Source organism: Osmia bicornis, chromosome 2, assembly GCF_907164935.1.
Source record: "Osmia bicornis bicornis chromosome 2, iOsmBic2.1, whole genome shotgun sequence".
Classification (NCBI taxonomy): domain Eukaryota; kingdom Metazoa; phylum Arthropoda; class Insecta; order Hymenoptera; family Megachilidae; genus Osmia; species Osmia bicornis.
In genome coordinates this window covers 13,516,904-13,532,381 of record NC_060217.1, presented here as the reverse complement: position 1 = coordinate 13,532,381, position 15,478 = coordinate 13,516,904, and the positions used below count along the sequence as shown (strand labels likewise).

The following is a 15,478-nucleotide window of genomic DNA, read 5'->3' as shown; positions in this document are numbered from 1 at the left end:
TGTGGGGCGATGGTAATGCAGGTTTGGTGGTCGGTAAGATTCCCACTGCCGGTAAAGGCGTGCTCCTTTTACCTTCATCTCAGGAAGCGGAAACGCTCAGAGACGCCACACAAGCAAAAATAAGGTTTTAGGGTACTTTGGTATTTCAGAATGTAGTATGGTAGTATGTATATAAAACATGAACACTCATAAGGTGACATTTCTTCTGTAACATCTATCAAATGTTATATTGTATAATTAATAAGTACCATTTTTAATGTATGTACAATTATTTTGTCTACAAACTTTAAGATATATTATTCACTGACCTATACTGAAATGGTGTACTAATGTTCTATCATAAAATCTCTTACTATAGACAATATAATATCAATAAAGGTTTACCAAGTGTTAAACATTTTATTTCATAAATATTAAATTAGGGGTGGATACATTAACTGATTCATAATAATAATAGTTAAATATAACATGAAGTTGTAACCTATGGATCCATGACTTTGTTAATATATTAAAAAATAATATTTAATATACTTTTGCAGATTAAATTTTACATTTTTAAGTATTTGAAGTAAGTAATTCTGAAAATTTTAAATGAATTAATTTGGTGTTGCAATTTAATTTTCAGAGCTAATTTTTCATTGTTTTATAGAGATTGAGCTAAAAATGGTTGCTGGTCCAACAGAACATGGCATACAAGCCGATGTAATATTTGTAATTGAAGGAACAGCTGTCAATGGAGCTTACCTTAATGATCTTAAAACAAATTATCTTATTCCAACACTTGAGTAAGTTATGGCTTTTTCTTTGTATCAAGTATCTGTTTCTTAAAAAAATGTATTTATCCAAGATGCTGTCTCTTGTAGGTATTTTAGTCAAGGTGGCATTGAAGATAGAGAATATGTTTCTGAGGTAAGATTATAAAAAGCCTGGTTTTCAATTATACATATCATATTTCTAACAGAAGAAAATTATTTAGCAGAATAGCACAACATTATATGGTGTAGTAGTATATCATGCTGCTGATTGTTTACCAGCTCCATGTACTGAGACATTTGGACCATACGCTAATCCTCATAAATTGTCACTGGTTTTAGATAAAATAGAGTAAGTTAGAGAGATTAGTACATGCATTCTTAAGTATTTTAGAGAATACAAGATGTTTTTATCTGAATAGAATGGTTGGAGGAAAAGGAGAATGTTTTGCAAATATTGGAGAAGGTCTTGCCACAGGACTACAGTGTTTTGAGGATCTGCAGTTGAGACGCGAACCTAATACTGCATCACAAAAACATTGTATTTTAATTTGCAATTCTCCTCCATATCAAACAGTTATACAGGAATCGTATAAATTTTCTGGTCACACTATAGAACAACTTGCTGCAATTTATCAAGAGGTACATTGACAAAGATCATAATTTAAAGATTAATCACGAGTTAAATTCATATAAAATTGTTCTTTTTCAGAGAAATATTAATCTTTCAATATTGTCGCCTAGAAAAATACTGGCGTTGTTTAAATTGTTTGAAAAAGCTGGGGGGGATTTACAGTCATCGCAGACTAAAAATTATGCTAAAGATCCACGACACTTGGTACTGTTACGTAATTACAATTTGAAAGAAAGACCCGTTAGTCCTACAATGGGCGGAGCCGTTCACACAACGCCGGGTACTGCTGCACAAATTCCATTAAGTCCATTGCAAAGTAACGATAGTCCAAATACAAATCAAGTTCAGCAAAATATTGCTCAACCACCTCAATCGCACGGTCCAACATTCAGAAATCAAACACCTCAAAGTACTACTTCAGTTCATCAAGCACTAGTACCAATGGCAACTAGTATGAACCCCGGACGACCTCCTTACAACCCTTATAACCCCACACCTACAGGTGTAGTAGCAAGAACAGGTCACACTAGATGGAGACCGTATCCTGCAGCAACTACTGGTCCAACAAATACGCAAGCTAGTGCTCTGATAGCACAATTAAATCAACCACCCACCCTCATTGGAGGGGGACACAATGTAACTCCGTTCGGACAAAGAATGGATGGTAAAACGTCGATGTGTATAATATTGCATTTAATTGTTACCAAGAATATAAATCTAATACATATAATTTACACTTTTAGTAGGTAATACTAATGTTATGGCAGCCAATGCTCAACAACAGCAGCAACAGCAGCAGCAGCAACAACAACAACAATTAGTGCAGCAGCAGCAGCAGCAGCAGTTGAGACTAACAATGCAATTACAACAGCAACAGCAGCAGCAGCAGCAACAACAACAACAGCAGCAGCAGCAGCAACAGCAACAAAATGTTCAACAAGGTTCAATGCCTATAACAGCACAACAGTCGCATGGCCAAGGTGGACCACAATTAACAGTGTCATGCGTTAGTCAATCAATGCCCACACAAGTTCCACAAACAGTTACTGCTTCTCAAACGCAAGCATCAGTATCGTCGGTTACTCAGCAGCAAGTAACGCATTCTCAAGCACAGGTAATGTTCTTAATCAATATATTTCATTTTGGTAGAGAGATGGTGCCAGGGAGCGATAGAGTAAATTGCGTAATGACTTAGCGCGAAACGATTTAAAAGTTTGAGAGGGAAAGTGAAGAAAGTATGAGCAAAAATATATGAGACAGGTAAAGATGGAATCGCGGAATGTAGGGAAGGTAATGTAGTAGAATAGTAAGAGACAAATGAGAAGAAAAGACAAGGAGAAGGTTTAGATAAAATAGAGGTTAGAAAAAGAAGTGCGAGGGAGGCGGCATAGAAAGAATGAGGAAGTAGTGAAATCTGGTGGAAGGAATAGACATTACATGTGGATGACCAACAGATAAGAAAGTAGGAGTGGTTAGCGGCAAGTGAAAAGCAAGTTAAAGAAAAAAGAGAAAGTGCATTCAGAAGAAGAGAAAAAAGAAGGGAATGAAGGCACAGGGCGAAAAGGATGGAATGCAGGAACAGGAAGGAGAGGTGAAAAGAAAAGGAAGAGGAATCAGGAGGGAGGAAGATGTAATAAATATGAACTTAATAAAACAAGAAACACTAATAGAATATTTCAAGCAAGAGAGTCAAGAAGAGGAAGGAAACGAAGAGTACATTTTTAGAAGGAGTAGCAGTTCTGTAAGATCACCAGCGACGGAAGAAAGAGATCAAACAGTAGAGGAAATGATAAAGATGTTGGGAAACGAATTGCAAAAAGGGATGAAAGAAGTGAAGGAGCAAATAGAGGGAGTAAAGAAGGAATTAGAGGGCATGAGAAAACAATGGGAGAAGTATGAGGCAAGGTATGAAGGGAGATGGGAAAACACAAATGGGAGAATAAGAGAAACTGAGGTAGAGGTGCAGGAAATGGAAGAATGGCAGGAGAGAGTAGAAACATTAGAGAAAAAGTTGAATAAGAGGGGGCAAGGAAAAAGAAAGGATGGTGGAGGAGAAAATAATACAGAAGGAGAGCAGGACAAATGGAAAAAGAGAGTAAGGGATATAGAATGGAAATGGGAGCAAAAGGAGAGAAAGAAGAGAATGAAGAATGTTGAAGCGTTAGAGAGGGCGAGGAGAGCGAGAATGAGTAATATGTACGTATGTGTGTTGCATATAAACTCATAAGGGAAAACAGACAGAGTATGTGAGATTAAGATTAGGAGGAGTGGGATATGAATGAATAACATGCTCTCATGAAAATTTTACTTTTCTTAAAACAACAAAACATTTCATTAAATAAATATACATATGTTAAAGGGTAATGTAACGGGTGGTACAGTACCGGGTCTACAAATGAATACAGCGCGCGAAAGGCATACGATATGGCAAGGTATCATTGAATGGGTTGAAAAAGCTAAAACACCCGCTGATGCTCCAAAACAGACAAGGCACCTTCCTTGTCAAGTTTCTGCCAATTCCAAGGATGGCGATCCAGAGTTGTAAGTTTCACCTATACAATTGATTAAAATGCGTTTTATAAAGATGATGTTACGGATTTAATTATTATATTTTAGGAAAGCTGATACCTGGCCACAAAAGTTAATTATGCAATTGATGCCAAAACAATTAATAGGAAATATTGGTGGATCCTACTTGAAAAATTCAAAATCCGTTCTTTTTCATCCAACGCCTTGCGAAGCACTAGAATCTTTAACAAAAGTTATGAGCTCAGGATTTGTTAGTATGCCATGAACATTTATTTGGATTTATATCTTTAAAAAAAATTCTTGATCATTATTAAATAAATATTTTAGGCTGGCTGTGTTCATTTCACTTCTTTGCCACCAGCAACGGCTTGTGACATAAAAGTACTTATTCTCCTCTATACAGCTGAAAAGAGAACTTATTTAGGATTCATCCCAAACGATCAGACAGGTTTTGTAGATCGACTTCGAAAAGTAATTCAACAACAAAAAACATCACACGGTCCTGTAAGGCAGGGACAAGTGAGTAAAAATAATGAAGTATTCAAAGTTCAACCAGTAGAAACATAACATATATATGTTAGGGTGGAGCAGCACAAGGAAATCCAATATCTGGCCCAATGCCTACCACGGGTACATCACAAGGGGGTATTCTTATGTCTCAAACAAATACTATAGCTATGGGAGGAGGACAGATAACGCAAAATGTAGTTTCTACAAATGCTCCACAGCAAACGTTAACATCATCTGCTGGTCCTCAGAATCAAATAAACATGCAGGTACAATCAAATTACAGGCATGTAGTAAAGTTTGATGAATTTAACATATGATAAAATACTCATTTTATTGATACACTGATAGACTGGTGGTATGGCTGGTCCTCAAGTGGCTCCTGGTTCTGGCGCGATGATGGGACAACAAAGACCACCGTTTGATGACATTGAAATAGCTAGGCATCAAAATTTGTTAAAAATTCAGCAATTACGTCAAACGTTAGAAGCCGCGCAACAACAAGAGGCTCAATATAAATCACAACTGGAAGTAAATGTAAGCAAGTAGATATAAAAATAGAATGAAAAATGTTAAAAGTTTCACGTACATGATTAACTTTATAGATTCAACAGAATTTAGAAGTAGCACAGCAGCAGGAAATGCAGTATAAACAACAACTGGAGGTGAACTACTTAGACAATTATTTTATATTTTATTGTATACTTATGTTCTATGGAAAACTGAAAATAAAAATATTTTGTCCAGGCTCAACAAGCTCAAAGAGCACTTAATCCTGGCGGTATGACAAACCAACAGGCGAATGCTACGAGGTTGATGCGACCAGTTTCAAATATGGGATTAAGACATTTATTGCAACAAGTATGAAGTTATATAGGAAAAGATATCAGATGGTACATAACAGAATTTAATTAAGACTGTTTCGTTTTTGCAGCCGCAACCGCCGTACAGGCAACAGGTATTTGGGTTGCAGCAACAAATGGTAGGTCCCAGAGGCCAAGCTACAAGACCTATGGCTCCTGGTAATCCGCAAAATCAACAATTTGAAGATGTTTCTAATTATGATTTCCTTGGATAAATGAAATGAATAGATGAATTTAAATAAATATTTTTTAAACAGAGATTAATACACCGTGAATGCTATATTTAAAGAAATTAAACTGAACGAATAACAATTTTCCACATATATTATACAGCTTCAAGCATTATATTTGTACATATTCATATATTAAAAAATGCATGTTAACGCTATTTGTAAAACATATTTCTTGTTATAAAAAAATGATCAATGTAATGAAATTAAAGTACATAAACATTTGACATTTCAACCTTTTTTAATCATTTTTATTGAAAAAGTAATTAATAAAAGTAGTTGTTTAGAACTTGTATTAATTTTCATAAATTAAATTTACATTCTTACTGTTTCTAACAAGTATTTATTAACAATCTATAAAAAAAAATGTTTCATAAAAGATATTATAGCAATTATATTGTTGGTAAATAGAAAACGACGTGGAAAAAAACGATAAGGTTATATGTACATTCATATTTACATCATCCTATGAATCTTAATCTTAATAATTGCATAGTAACATACAGAAAAGCTGTTGCAAAAAAAATATGGAATATAGTATATAAAGCACCGAATTAAAATGCATTGAGTAAATGCATAATGCATTGAATTGAAGTAAAGTTTGTTAAAAATAGAGGATATAACAATTAAATTAAATAAATCTATACTGAGAATAAAAGTAAATTCTTGACTATAATATAGAAAAAGATTTTATATTTAAACATAAACATATATTTTGGTATGTATAACTTTATTAATTTTATGATTTTATTTTTTATCAAATTTAGTTTGTTTATTGATGTTACAAATACTAGTGTTGTTAACAGGAAAACATGAATGGATGGATATTACCACTCACAGTTTAATTTTTGTTTTGCTGGAAAACATGTTTTTCTATTTATTTATAATAATAAAAGTTTGTGTAGCAAAGCAGAGTATAATCTTTATAAAGACAAAAATATATTGTGTAAGAAGTCCTTTTGACCTTAGCATAAAATATTTGATGTTGTAATGACAACTCGAATATTCTGTTTTGCAACTATCATCCAGATAATTTATGATAACTCAACAGCCTACTAGGGGGGTCTCAGCAAATGTAATCAATTATCACTCTAGTACATTATGGTCCATCATCATATTCTGTAGTCTTCCTATTGTATACTCTGTTCTTTAAGTTTTTTGTGTATATTTTATCACTGTGTTATTCTTGATTTTTAGATTATGGGTATAATAAGATTTTATAAAGTACCTGGTTTAAAATCAGGTCAGTTTAATAATAAATTCAATGATTTGAAGCATATATCAAATTTAATAATTGGCTTGGAAACCGAGTCATGTTATTATGTTGAAATAAAAGAATCATTAAATGAAGAAGAATTAAAAGTGTTAAAATGGATTTTAAGTTCTCCAATAGAACCAAATAATTTAAAAAGTCATAGTGTATTTGATAAGGAACTGGATAATTATCTAATTGTTGAGATTGGTCCAAGGTAAAGGAAATGATGGAAGATGAATTAATGTTAATGTATAATATGATGTAAGAGCTGTGTTTTTTTAATGTTATTTTAGGTTGAATTTTTCTACAGCATTTTCCAGTAATGCTGTATCAATTTGTAAATCTGTACATTTACATAAAGTAACAAGAATTGAAGTAATGACTAGATACTACATCAAGTATAATGGAGTGATCGATAAGACAGTGGAAGATGCTGTAAGTAAATAATTCATAATAATCTTCTTAAATTAATAATTAATGCTTTTTATATTTATTTGTTGTATATAGATGACAGATGCATTGCACGATAAAATGACTGAATGCAGGTATATGAAACCAATAGAAACATTTGATCATGGTTTTAAACCAGAAAAATGGTTTGAAGTTGATATTTTGAAAAATGGAAGGGCAGCATTAGAAAATGTGAATACAAAATTAGGTATATATTTATAATAAAATACATAATTGTATTTAAGATAAAGTTCTATTTTTTTTTTTTTTCATAACTTTTTGTAGGATTAGCATTTGACAATTGGGACTTAGATTTTTATACAGATCTATTTCTTAACAAATTGAAACGCAATCCAACTAGTGTTGAGTGTTTTGATTTGGCACAGTCTAACAGTGAACATAGCCGTCACTGGTTTTTCAAAGGTTCCATTATCATTGATGACAAAGAAATGAAAAAATCATTAATTGACATGATTATAGAGACACAAAAATATTCTAATGCAAATAACACAATTAAATTTAGTGATAATAGCAGTGCCATTAAGGGTTACCAAGTAAAAGTTCAGAGACCAAATGAAACTTACACGGGTAGTCCTCTTCATTTGGAAAATGTAGAACAGGATCTTATATTCACTGCAGAAACTCATAATTTTCCAACCGGTGTTGCTCCATTCAGGTAAATAATATAAAAATCTGCTAGCAAAATTATAGCAAACTCTATAAATATTGTAATTTACAGTGGAGCTACAACTGGAACTGGAGGAAGATTAAGAGATATTCAAGGCATAGGTAGAGGAGGATATTATATTGCTGGAACAGCTGGGTATTCTGTTGGTAATTTGCATATACCAGGTTTGTTATTCTTTATTATCCTTTTATATAAAGTGAATAAAATTTTTCATCTTTAATAAGTTTCCAATTGTTTCTCTAGGATATAATCTACCATGGGAAGAGAAAGATGTACCATATCCTAACAACATGGCATCGCCATTAGAAATCATTATTGAAGCTAGTAATGGAGCATCTGATTATGGCAATAAATTTGGAGAACCACTTATATGTGGCTTTGTTCGTTCTTTTGGGATGACAGACCGTATGGGGGTTCGACGTGAATGGATTAAACCCATAATGTTTAGTGGAGGATTGGGTACAATGGATAGTAACATGTCAGAAAAAATGTCACCTGAAAAAGGTCAAAAAAAAGTATTATCTGTATAATTATTGTTTACATTATATAAAAAGTTTTATACTTTCAGGTATGGAAGTCGTCAAAATTGGTGGCCCTGTATATAGAATTGGTGTCGGTGGTGGTTCAGCAAGTTCAATTGAGGTAATTTTACAGATGATGAAAACATTAAAGTAACGGATTAATACTTTATTATAATCAAGAGTTTATAGGTGCAAGGTGACAATAAATCAAATTTAGATTTTGGAGCAGTGCAAAGAGGTGATCCTGAAATGGAACAAAAGCTAAACCGAGTAGTTCGTGCGTGCACTGAAATGGGAGAGAAAAATCCAATACTTAGTATACATGATCAAGGAGCTGGAGGAAATGGTAAAATATATTTTCATAATCATAGCTTAACTGTACAAAATAATATAATAATTTATGTTTAAAATAACATTAGGTAATGTCTTGAAAGAATTAGTGGAACCTGCAGGTGCAGTAATCTTTGCAAAGAAATTTGAATTAGGTGATCCAAGTATCAGCACCTTAGAACTATGGGGAGCTGAATATCAAGAAAATGATGCAATTCTCTGTAAATCTGAAGATGTTAATTTGTTGAAAGCAATAGCGACGCGAGAAAAATGTCCTATTAACTTCGTGGGAACGGTTACAGGAAATGGAAAGATTATTCTTTCCGAAGAAACTGATTGCAATTCTTCAAAGTACTTAAATGAAAGTTATGAAGATAAAATAAAACATCCAGTTGATTTAGATTTAGAACTGGTACTTGGAAAAATGCCTTCTAAGGTGAATATTGAATTATGTAATATCTAAAAAGCATAACAATTATAAAAAGATTTTAATTAAACCATGTTTCATATTCTTGTAGACATTTAATTTGCAAAGACAGGTGATACAATTGCCTGACATTGAATTACCAACAAATTTAACTGTAGCAGTCGCCTTGGAAAGAGTTTTACGTTTACCTTCAGTAGGAAGTAAACGGTATTTGACAAACAAGGTTGATCGTTGTGTCACAGGATTAGTAGCACAGCAACAGTGTGTTGGTCCTTTACACACCCCTCTTGCTGATGTTGCTGTAACTGCAATTTCTCATTTCTCCACGGTAAACAGACACAAAAGCTGAAAAAAACAAACTTAAAAAGGAAAGTAACATATTTTTTTACATCTTTTGCTAGGTTGGTATAGCAAGTTCTATTGGAGAACAGCCAATAAAGGGTCTGGTGAACCCAGCGGCAGGAGCTCGTATGACTGTAGCAGAAGCATTGACTAATTTAGTTTTTGCACGAATTTCACACATACAGGTCATTTTGATACATCAATGTAATTAAATCAATATTTAATTTTAGTATAATTTAAGCGTTACATTAAAATTGTAGGACATTAAGTGCAGCGGAAATTGGATGTGGGCTGCTAAATTACCAGGAGAAGGAGCTGCATTATACGACGCTTGCTCTGCTATGTGTTCTTTTATGAATAAATTAGGGATCGCAATTGATGGTGGGAAGGATTCTCTCAGCATGGCTGCAAGAATTGGTAAAGACGTTGTTAAAGCACCAGGAACACTTGTAATTTCTTGCTATGCCCCTTGTCCTGACGTTCAACAGGTAAATTAAAGATGTTTCTTCGAAAAAAATTACTTAAACTGTTACATTTAACTTTCATTGTAATTACAGGTAGTTACACCTGATTTGAAAGCACCCGCAGCAGGAAAAAATGGTTACATATTGTTCGTTGATTTATCAGAAGGCCAGAGCCGGCTTGGCGGTACTGCTTTAGCTCAGGTTTATAAATCTCTTGGTAATGATGTCCCCGATATTCAACACGCTAGTATCTTAAAAAGTGCTTTCAAAGCTACTCAACGTGTGATTACGGGTAATCGAATACATTTGTAACATTTACTCGATTACAGTGAAACAGATCATCAATATTTGATATTATTTTTGTCCACAACAGAAGGAAAAGTATTAGCAGGTCATGACGTTAGCGATGGCGGACTTATTGTATGTCTTTTGGAAATGTGTTTTGCTGGTATTTCTGGGATAAACGTTAACATCTCTCATAAATCGGGTTCACCAATTGAAATTTTATTTAATGAAGAAGTTGGATGGGTATTAGAAGTTGAGGAAGAAAATCATAAGTATGTTCTGGACGTGTTCAAACAGTTTAACATTCCTATATTTACAATTGGACGATCCAAAGGCTTCGGATTATCATCAAAGGTATACATTGTATATATTTATAACTTACGGTATGTGTAAAACGGATATTTTCAGATAAATATCAAAATGGAAGGGAAGACAGTCTTGGATTCAACAGTTTTGTCCTTGATGACTTTATGGGAAGAAACTGGTTATCAGTTGGAGCGTAGGCAAAAGAATGTTGAATGTGCATTTGAAGAGTTTGATGGATTGAAATCCAGAACGGCGCCAGCTTATAAGTTAGCGTTTAATCCTGATGTCAGACCTTTTACGATTCAACAAACTTTATCTCGTTAGTAGAACTTCAACTGAGTGCAAATCCTGAAAATATCTTGTTTGTATTATCTTGATTTTACATTTGGTACTTGTATGCAGCAAAACTTGCGGTTGCCGTGATAAGAGAAGAGGGTACAAATGGTGACAGAGAAATGGCTGCTCCTTTAATGTTAGCTGGTTTCGAAGTTTGGGACGTAGCGATGCAAGATTTGTTACAAGATAAAGTTACACTTGACAGATTTAAAGGCATTGTATTTCCTGGTGGTTTCAGTTATGCAGGTGAGTCATTGAGTAGTCCACTCATTTAGAATAGAAATAATATTATTATAATTTTAGATGTTCTGGGCTCTGCTAAAGGCTGGGCTGCAAGTCTTTTATTCCACCCAACTCTTCAAAAACAATTGAAAGCATTTATTTCTCGCGAAGACACATTTAGTTTAGGAGTTTGCAATGGATGCCAGTTAATGTCTTTGCTCGGATGGATAGGAAACGAAGCTGGTACACCATTATTAACAAATTATTCTGCACAAATGTAAAATATATTAAATATAATAATTCACTTTCTTGTTATAGATGAAGTTGATAAACCGGATGTTTATTTGAATCATAATGTATCAGAAAAATTCGAGTGTCGATGGAGTACCGTCAAGATTAATAAATCACCATCGATCATGTTAAATGGAATGGAAAATAGTGTTTTAGGTGTGTGGGCTGTACACGGCGAAGGAAGGTTCACGTTTAAAAATAATGAGACATTAAAGAAATTGAAAGACAATCATTGTGTAGCTATTAAGTATACGGATGATCATGGTAATCCAACTGAACGATATCCTCTTAACCCTAATGGAAGTCCAGGTAATATAACGTTACGTGTTTTCTTTTATGTAACGCAACAATGAGGGTATTATGATTTTCTTTACAGAGGGAATTGCCGGACTTTGTTCGGTGGATGGTCGCCACTTGGCGATGATGCCACATCCTGAACGATGCGCGCAAATGTGGCAGTGGCCTTGGAAACCCGTAGATTGGAAATATAAAACTTCCCCATGGCAACGTATTTTTGATAACGCGTACGCCTGGTGTTTCTCAAAATGTTAATTGCGGGTTGTAGGTTACAAAATTCTTTATTTTCTATTCTCTTAACAAAGTATGGTAACATCGTTTTGTCAAATATTACAAAAAAGGTAAATTACAATTAAAATTCGTTAATATTTAATCTGTGTTATTTAAACGTATTTTGTCTGACTTTAAACAGCTGATTCGACGGTGTATATTGTGAAAATTGATTACTGTCAAAAATATCCTCTAAGTGTAAATCACATCGCAATATCACAACGCCGGATGGATTTACTTTAACTTTAATTTTTGTCTGTGGTGTTAAAACACCATAATTCACGTCTTCGTATAAATCCTGAAACACGCATATATAGTTTTTTTAGAAGCATCAATTCATTGAATGAAAAAAAAAGAATGCAAATTATATACCTCTACACTGTATCCTCCGGGATATTGTAATCCAAGTTCTTTTAATGTAACAGATACATCCGAGGGTGTACCATCTGTTCTTCTATTAACAAACGCTATGGCATAAGAGAAATAGTTTTGATAGACGGGAGTTATCGGTCTTGCCCAGATTTCGATACCTTTATGCTGAAATTATAGCGAATTATAAGTTTTTTAATATTACAGAATTTTTTGCTAAGTAGATGCTGAATGTACTAACTTTGTAAATACGTCGACCCTGTATACCTAAGGGATCTTGATCTACAGTAATGATTTTTCTATTTTGTAAAATAGCTTTGTATTCGGGTCTAATTGTTCGTAGATCAACGGACATTAATAAAGGGGCTGCTAATATAGCCCATAATGCCATTTGTGTTTTGCTCTGTTCGTAGCTAAGTCCGAAATTACCGATGATTAACATATCTGGATCGTTCCAGTGACCGGGTCCAGCATTCGGTACAATCGAGTCTTGATTGTTTCCGTAATAATCTATGATGGTTTCCAAACTGTTCCATGAATCTTGTATGTCATCAAAATTTCTCCATAAATTACAGTGTTCTGTTATGGCAGTATAGTTTGGCTAGAATGTTATATAATTTAAAATCTTATAATTAAATTAATAATATAAATATTTATTATTACACGATATTATGGTAGTACCAACCTGCATACCAGCATAAACTTGATAAACTGGCCAACTACAAGAATACACCATAGGTCTGCCAGTTTGATTCAAATAGAATCCAAATTCAGGATATCCTAAAATGTTTAAACATGAAGCCCTTTGAATATTATTTATTTCAGGTTGGATATGCAGTTATAAACTATTTTAATTGTACCTCTGTCCATCTCAGAAGGATGGGAGTAACATCCATCCAATTTCACGTAATCAACATCCCAAGATGCAAAAGTAAGGGCATCAGTTTCTAAGTGTCCCAATATTCCAGGGTAACCAGCACACGTGTAATTACCAAAATCTTCATAAATACCAAACTTAAGACCTTTTGAATGAATCTATATAGTAAAAGTACATGAAAATAAGAGTGTAACTTGGTTGCAAGTAACTTAAGGATGATACTAAAACCTACATAATTTGCAAGGCTTTTCATGCCATAGGGAAATCTTTGTCTGTCAGGAACTAATTGACCATTGATGTCTCTATCTTTTTCCAACCAACAATCATCAACATTAATGTATTCATATCCAACTGCAGAATATCCTTCTGCTACAATAATGTCTGCCATTGTACGAAAGAGTCTATCACTACAAAGAGTAAGAATTAGTTTTGTTCATTAATTATGTTTGTTACAGGCAAATTATAAATTTATTTAAAAGATGATTGACTAATTACATATTTATGTTTTATTAGTAATATATCCTTGGAATGGAATATCAATTTGCATAATAGCTATGACACAGCTATAAATTAAGTTACAGAGAATCATTTCTGAGGTCATGTATCCTTGATTTATATCTTGTGTTTGTTAATTTTCTTCTAATTGGTATCTTATGAAACAAACTGCTATGTTCTTCATTCATATTCATCATATTACCCACACATTTTTCAATATAAGTTCATTTACAAAAGTATTACATTGATGATTCTTACAAATGTTTGAATAGCAATTCACTTTTCTAAGTTAAACTCATGTAGATAATTATACAACAAAGTCAATATTAAAACAATGATAATGCAATAAACAGATAAAGATATCTACTCTGAGAACAAATTAAATTTTTATAGATATAAAGTTTGTCTGCAAGGATATTTCATACAATATTGATAGCTTTTCCAATATATTTGCATATATTACTTTCTAAAATTTGTTAAGGCTTTAATCTTTCTAATTCATAACTATTTACTAATGCTACTTCTGCAATAAAATTATTCTTTGCATTCTTTTTTACACAGTACCAGCAGCTAAGATTTACAGTACTAATCTTAAGAGATATATAACAAAGATGCTAATGAAGTTTCACTATATCATACAGAATCACTTCTATGATCAGATACCATTTAAAGTTGCCACATACAGTGATCCAGTAATCAAGATACTAAAAAGAATACTGAGCATGCTAATTTAATATTAAAATTTTAGAAAAGCAAGAAAGAAACAGAAAAGAGAAACATTCTTACCTGATGCAATTGTCAGGATCATTTTTGCAGTCTGTATTACATCTAAATCGTTCCCAGGCAAGCCAGCCCATCGGTGGTGTTTTCACAAGACCATTTTCTAGGGCCAATGTCAAATTTACCACTGACACAAGCAAACACCATATCCGTATAATCTGCAACATTCTGCAAAAATGCATTTTTCTTTGTTTAACTATTCACTTGTATAAATCACTGAACACTGATTGAAATGAGATCCTAAGACTCCGGTAGCATAATTTTGTTAAGATAATTTAACAAAAAAGTATGCTTTGTTGGAGTCTGATGTGGATCTGGTCATTAGGAGCTAAGCAAAATTGCCATCCACATCCTGCACGGCTGTTGGCAGACTGATCTGATATAAGACCTCCAAGCCAAGAGTACTTTCACCCAATGCCCCATTTCATTTTTACACACAATCACTGTCGTTCGTGGTGTGAGCATTGATTTCCTTTCGTACACATAACGAATGGTTTCACACAGTAACGTGTGGATCACCGTTGTAACTATTACGGTACAATTACGCCTACGAAAGACAATCGTGGGTATTTTATCCGTGAATTCCCTTTGTCTTTGGCTACCTCGAACAGCCGTTATTACTGGACGTATCGAGTTAAGCGTTTTGGAATTCCTTTTCTTATTTCAAAGAGATATCATTTATTTACGATTAATTTATATACCACGTTTTATCTACAATAGTATTTGTGAAAAGATAATGATTAAATAAATGTACCTTAATTTCGAAATGCTTGACATATGTTCCTTTTACATCAATCAAAAATGTTAAGTCATAAAACGCGTATACAACGATAAACTTGACATTCCAATGATAAACAAATAGGAGGAATAATGATAGCACGTTGCATGGATTCTAGTGGGAGGAGGGCGGAATTGTATATACCAAACGAACGAAATTCAAATTGTGTATAACATTTTC

General features: G+C 33.4%; 3 protein-coding genes across 10 annotated transcripts; 2 read left to right on the top strand and 1 right to left on the bottom strand.

The window, feature by feature from the left end:
• Positions 1–141: 141 nt before the first annotated feature.
• LOC114877130 (mediator of RNA polymerase II transcription subunit 25) lies at positions 142–5,750 on the top strand. Of its 6 annotated transcripts, none has more exons than XM_029189323.2 (16): positions 143–258; positions 540–568; positions 650–785; positions 864–909; positions 977–1,104; positions 1,175–1,394; positions 1,465–2,050; positions 2,130–2,500; positions 3,746–3,927; positions 4,003–4,165; positions 4,243–4,434; positions 4,497–4,691; positions 4,774–4,959; positions 5,028–5,087; positions 5,170–5,283; positions 5,357–5,750. In XM_029189323.2, exons 3-16 carry the CDS (start codon positions 664–666, stop codon positions 5,498–5,500), a joined length of 2,709 nt encoding a protein of 902 aa, XP_029045156.1. In that variant the 5' UTR covers positions 143–258; positions 540–568; positions 650–663; the 3' UTR covers positions 5,501–5,750. The 6 variants fall into 6 exon arrangements, with proteins under 6 accessions (XP_029045161.1, XP_029045159.1, XP_029045160.1 ...); XM_029189325.2 differs by having other exon boundaries at positions 175–193; XM_029189328.2 differs by having other exon boundaries at positions 142–568; positions 980–1,104; positions 2,133–2,500.
• A 186-nt stretch (positions 5,751–5,936) lies between these two features.
• LOC114877134 (phosphoribosylformylglycinamidine synthase) lies at positions 5,937–12,102 on the top strand. Of its 3 annotated transcripts, none has more exons than XM_029189335.2 (20): positions 5,937–6,233; positions 6,713–6,984; positions 7,064–7,205; positions 7,278–7,428; positions 7,506–7,896; positions 7,960–8,072; positions 8,152–8,412; positions 8,477–8,550; positions 8,619–8,775; positions 8,849–9,195; positions 9,278–9,514; positions 9,588–9,713; positions 9,789–10,016; positions 10,086–10,284; positions 10,366–10,631; positions 10,686–10,902; positions 10,986–11,165; positions 11,223–11,384; positions 11,460–11,741; positions 11,809–12,102. In XM_029189335.2, exons 2-20 carry the CDS (start codon positions 6,716–6,718, stop codon positions 11,982–11,984), a joined length of 3,978 nt encoding a protein of 1,325 aa, XP_029045168.2. In that variant the 5' UTR covers positions 5,937–6,233; positions 6,713–6,715; the 3' UTR covers positions 11,985–12,102. The 3 variants fall into 3 exon arrangements, with proteins under 3 accessions (XP_029045168.2, XP_029045166.2, XP_029045167.2); XM_029189333.2 differs by lacking the exon at positions 5,937–6,233 and adding an exon at positions 6,325–6,410; XM_029189334.2 differs by lacking the exon at positions 5,937–6,233 and adding an exon at positions 6,532–6,590.
• On the bottom strand, positions 11,995–15,447 carry LOC114877136 (alpha-N-acetylgalactosaminidase). The gene is made up of 8 exons (XM_029189336.2): positions 15,275–15,447; positions 14,527–14,688; positions 13,478–13,652; positions 13,229–13,403; positions 13,054–13,148; positions 12,610–12,969; positions 12,372–12,536; positions 11,995–12,297 (listed from the first exon to the last, which is right to left on the bottom strand). Exons 1-8 carry the CDS (start codon positions 15,295–15,297, stop codon positions 12,109–12,111), a joined length of 1,344 nt encoding a protein of 447 aa, XP_029045169.1. The 5' UTR covers positions 15,298–15,447; the 3' UTR covers positions 11,995–12,108.
• Positions 15,448–15,478: the final 31 nt, after the last annotated feature.

Coding starts and splice junctions, on each gene's coding strand:
- LOC114877130 (XM_029189322.2), top strand. CDS start 664: ATGGTTGCTGGTCCAACAGAACATGGCATACAAGCCGATGTAATATTT. Junction 2,051..2,129: donor GTTCGGACAAAGAATGGATG/GTAAAACGTCGA, acceptor TTACACTTTTAG/TAGGTAATACTAATGTTATG. Junction 4,166..4,242: donor AAGTTATGAGCTCAGGATTT/GTTAGTATGCCA, acceptor TAAATATTTTAG/GCTGGCTGTGTTCATTTCAC.
- LOC114877134 (XM_029189333.2), top strand. CDS start 6,336: ATGGATATTACCACTCACAGTTTAATTTTTGTTTTGCTGGAAAACATG. Junction 7,429..7,505: donor AAATGTGAATACAAAATTAG/GTATATATTTAT, acceptor AACTTTTTGTAG/GATTAGCATTTGACAATTGG. Junction 10,903..10,985: donor GATTCAACAAACTTTATCTC/GTTAGTAGAACT, acceptor ACTTGTATGCAG/CAAAACTTGCGGTTGCCGTG.
- LOC114877136 (XM_029189336.2), bottom strand. CDS start 15,297: ATGTCAAGCATTTCGAAATTAAG. Junction 14,689..15,274: donor TCAAGCATTTCGAAATTAAG/GTACATTTATTT, acceptor GCATTTTTGCAG/AATGTTGCAGATTATACGGA. Junction 12,298..12,371: donor CCGGAGGATACAGTGTAGAG/GTATATAATTTG, acceptor TGCGTGTTTCAG/GATTTATACGAAGACGTGAA.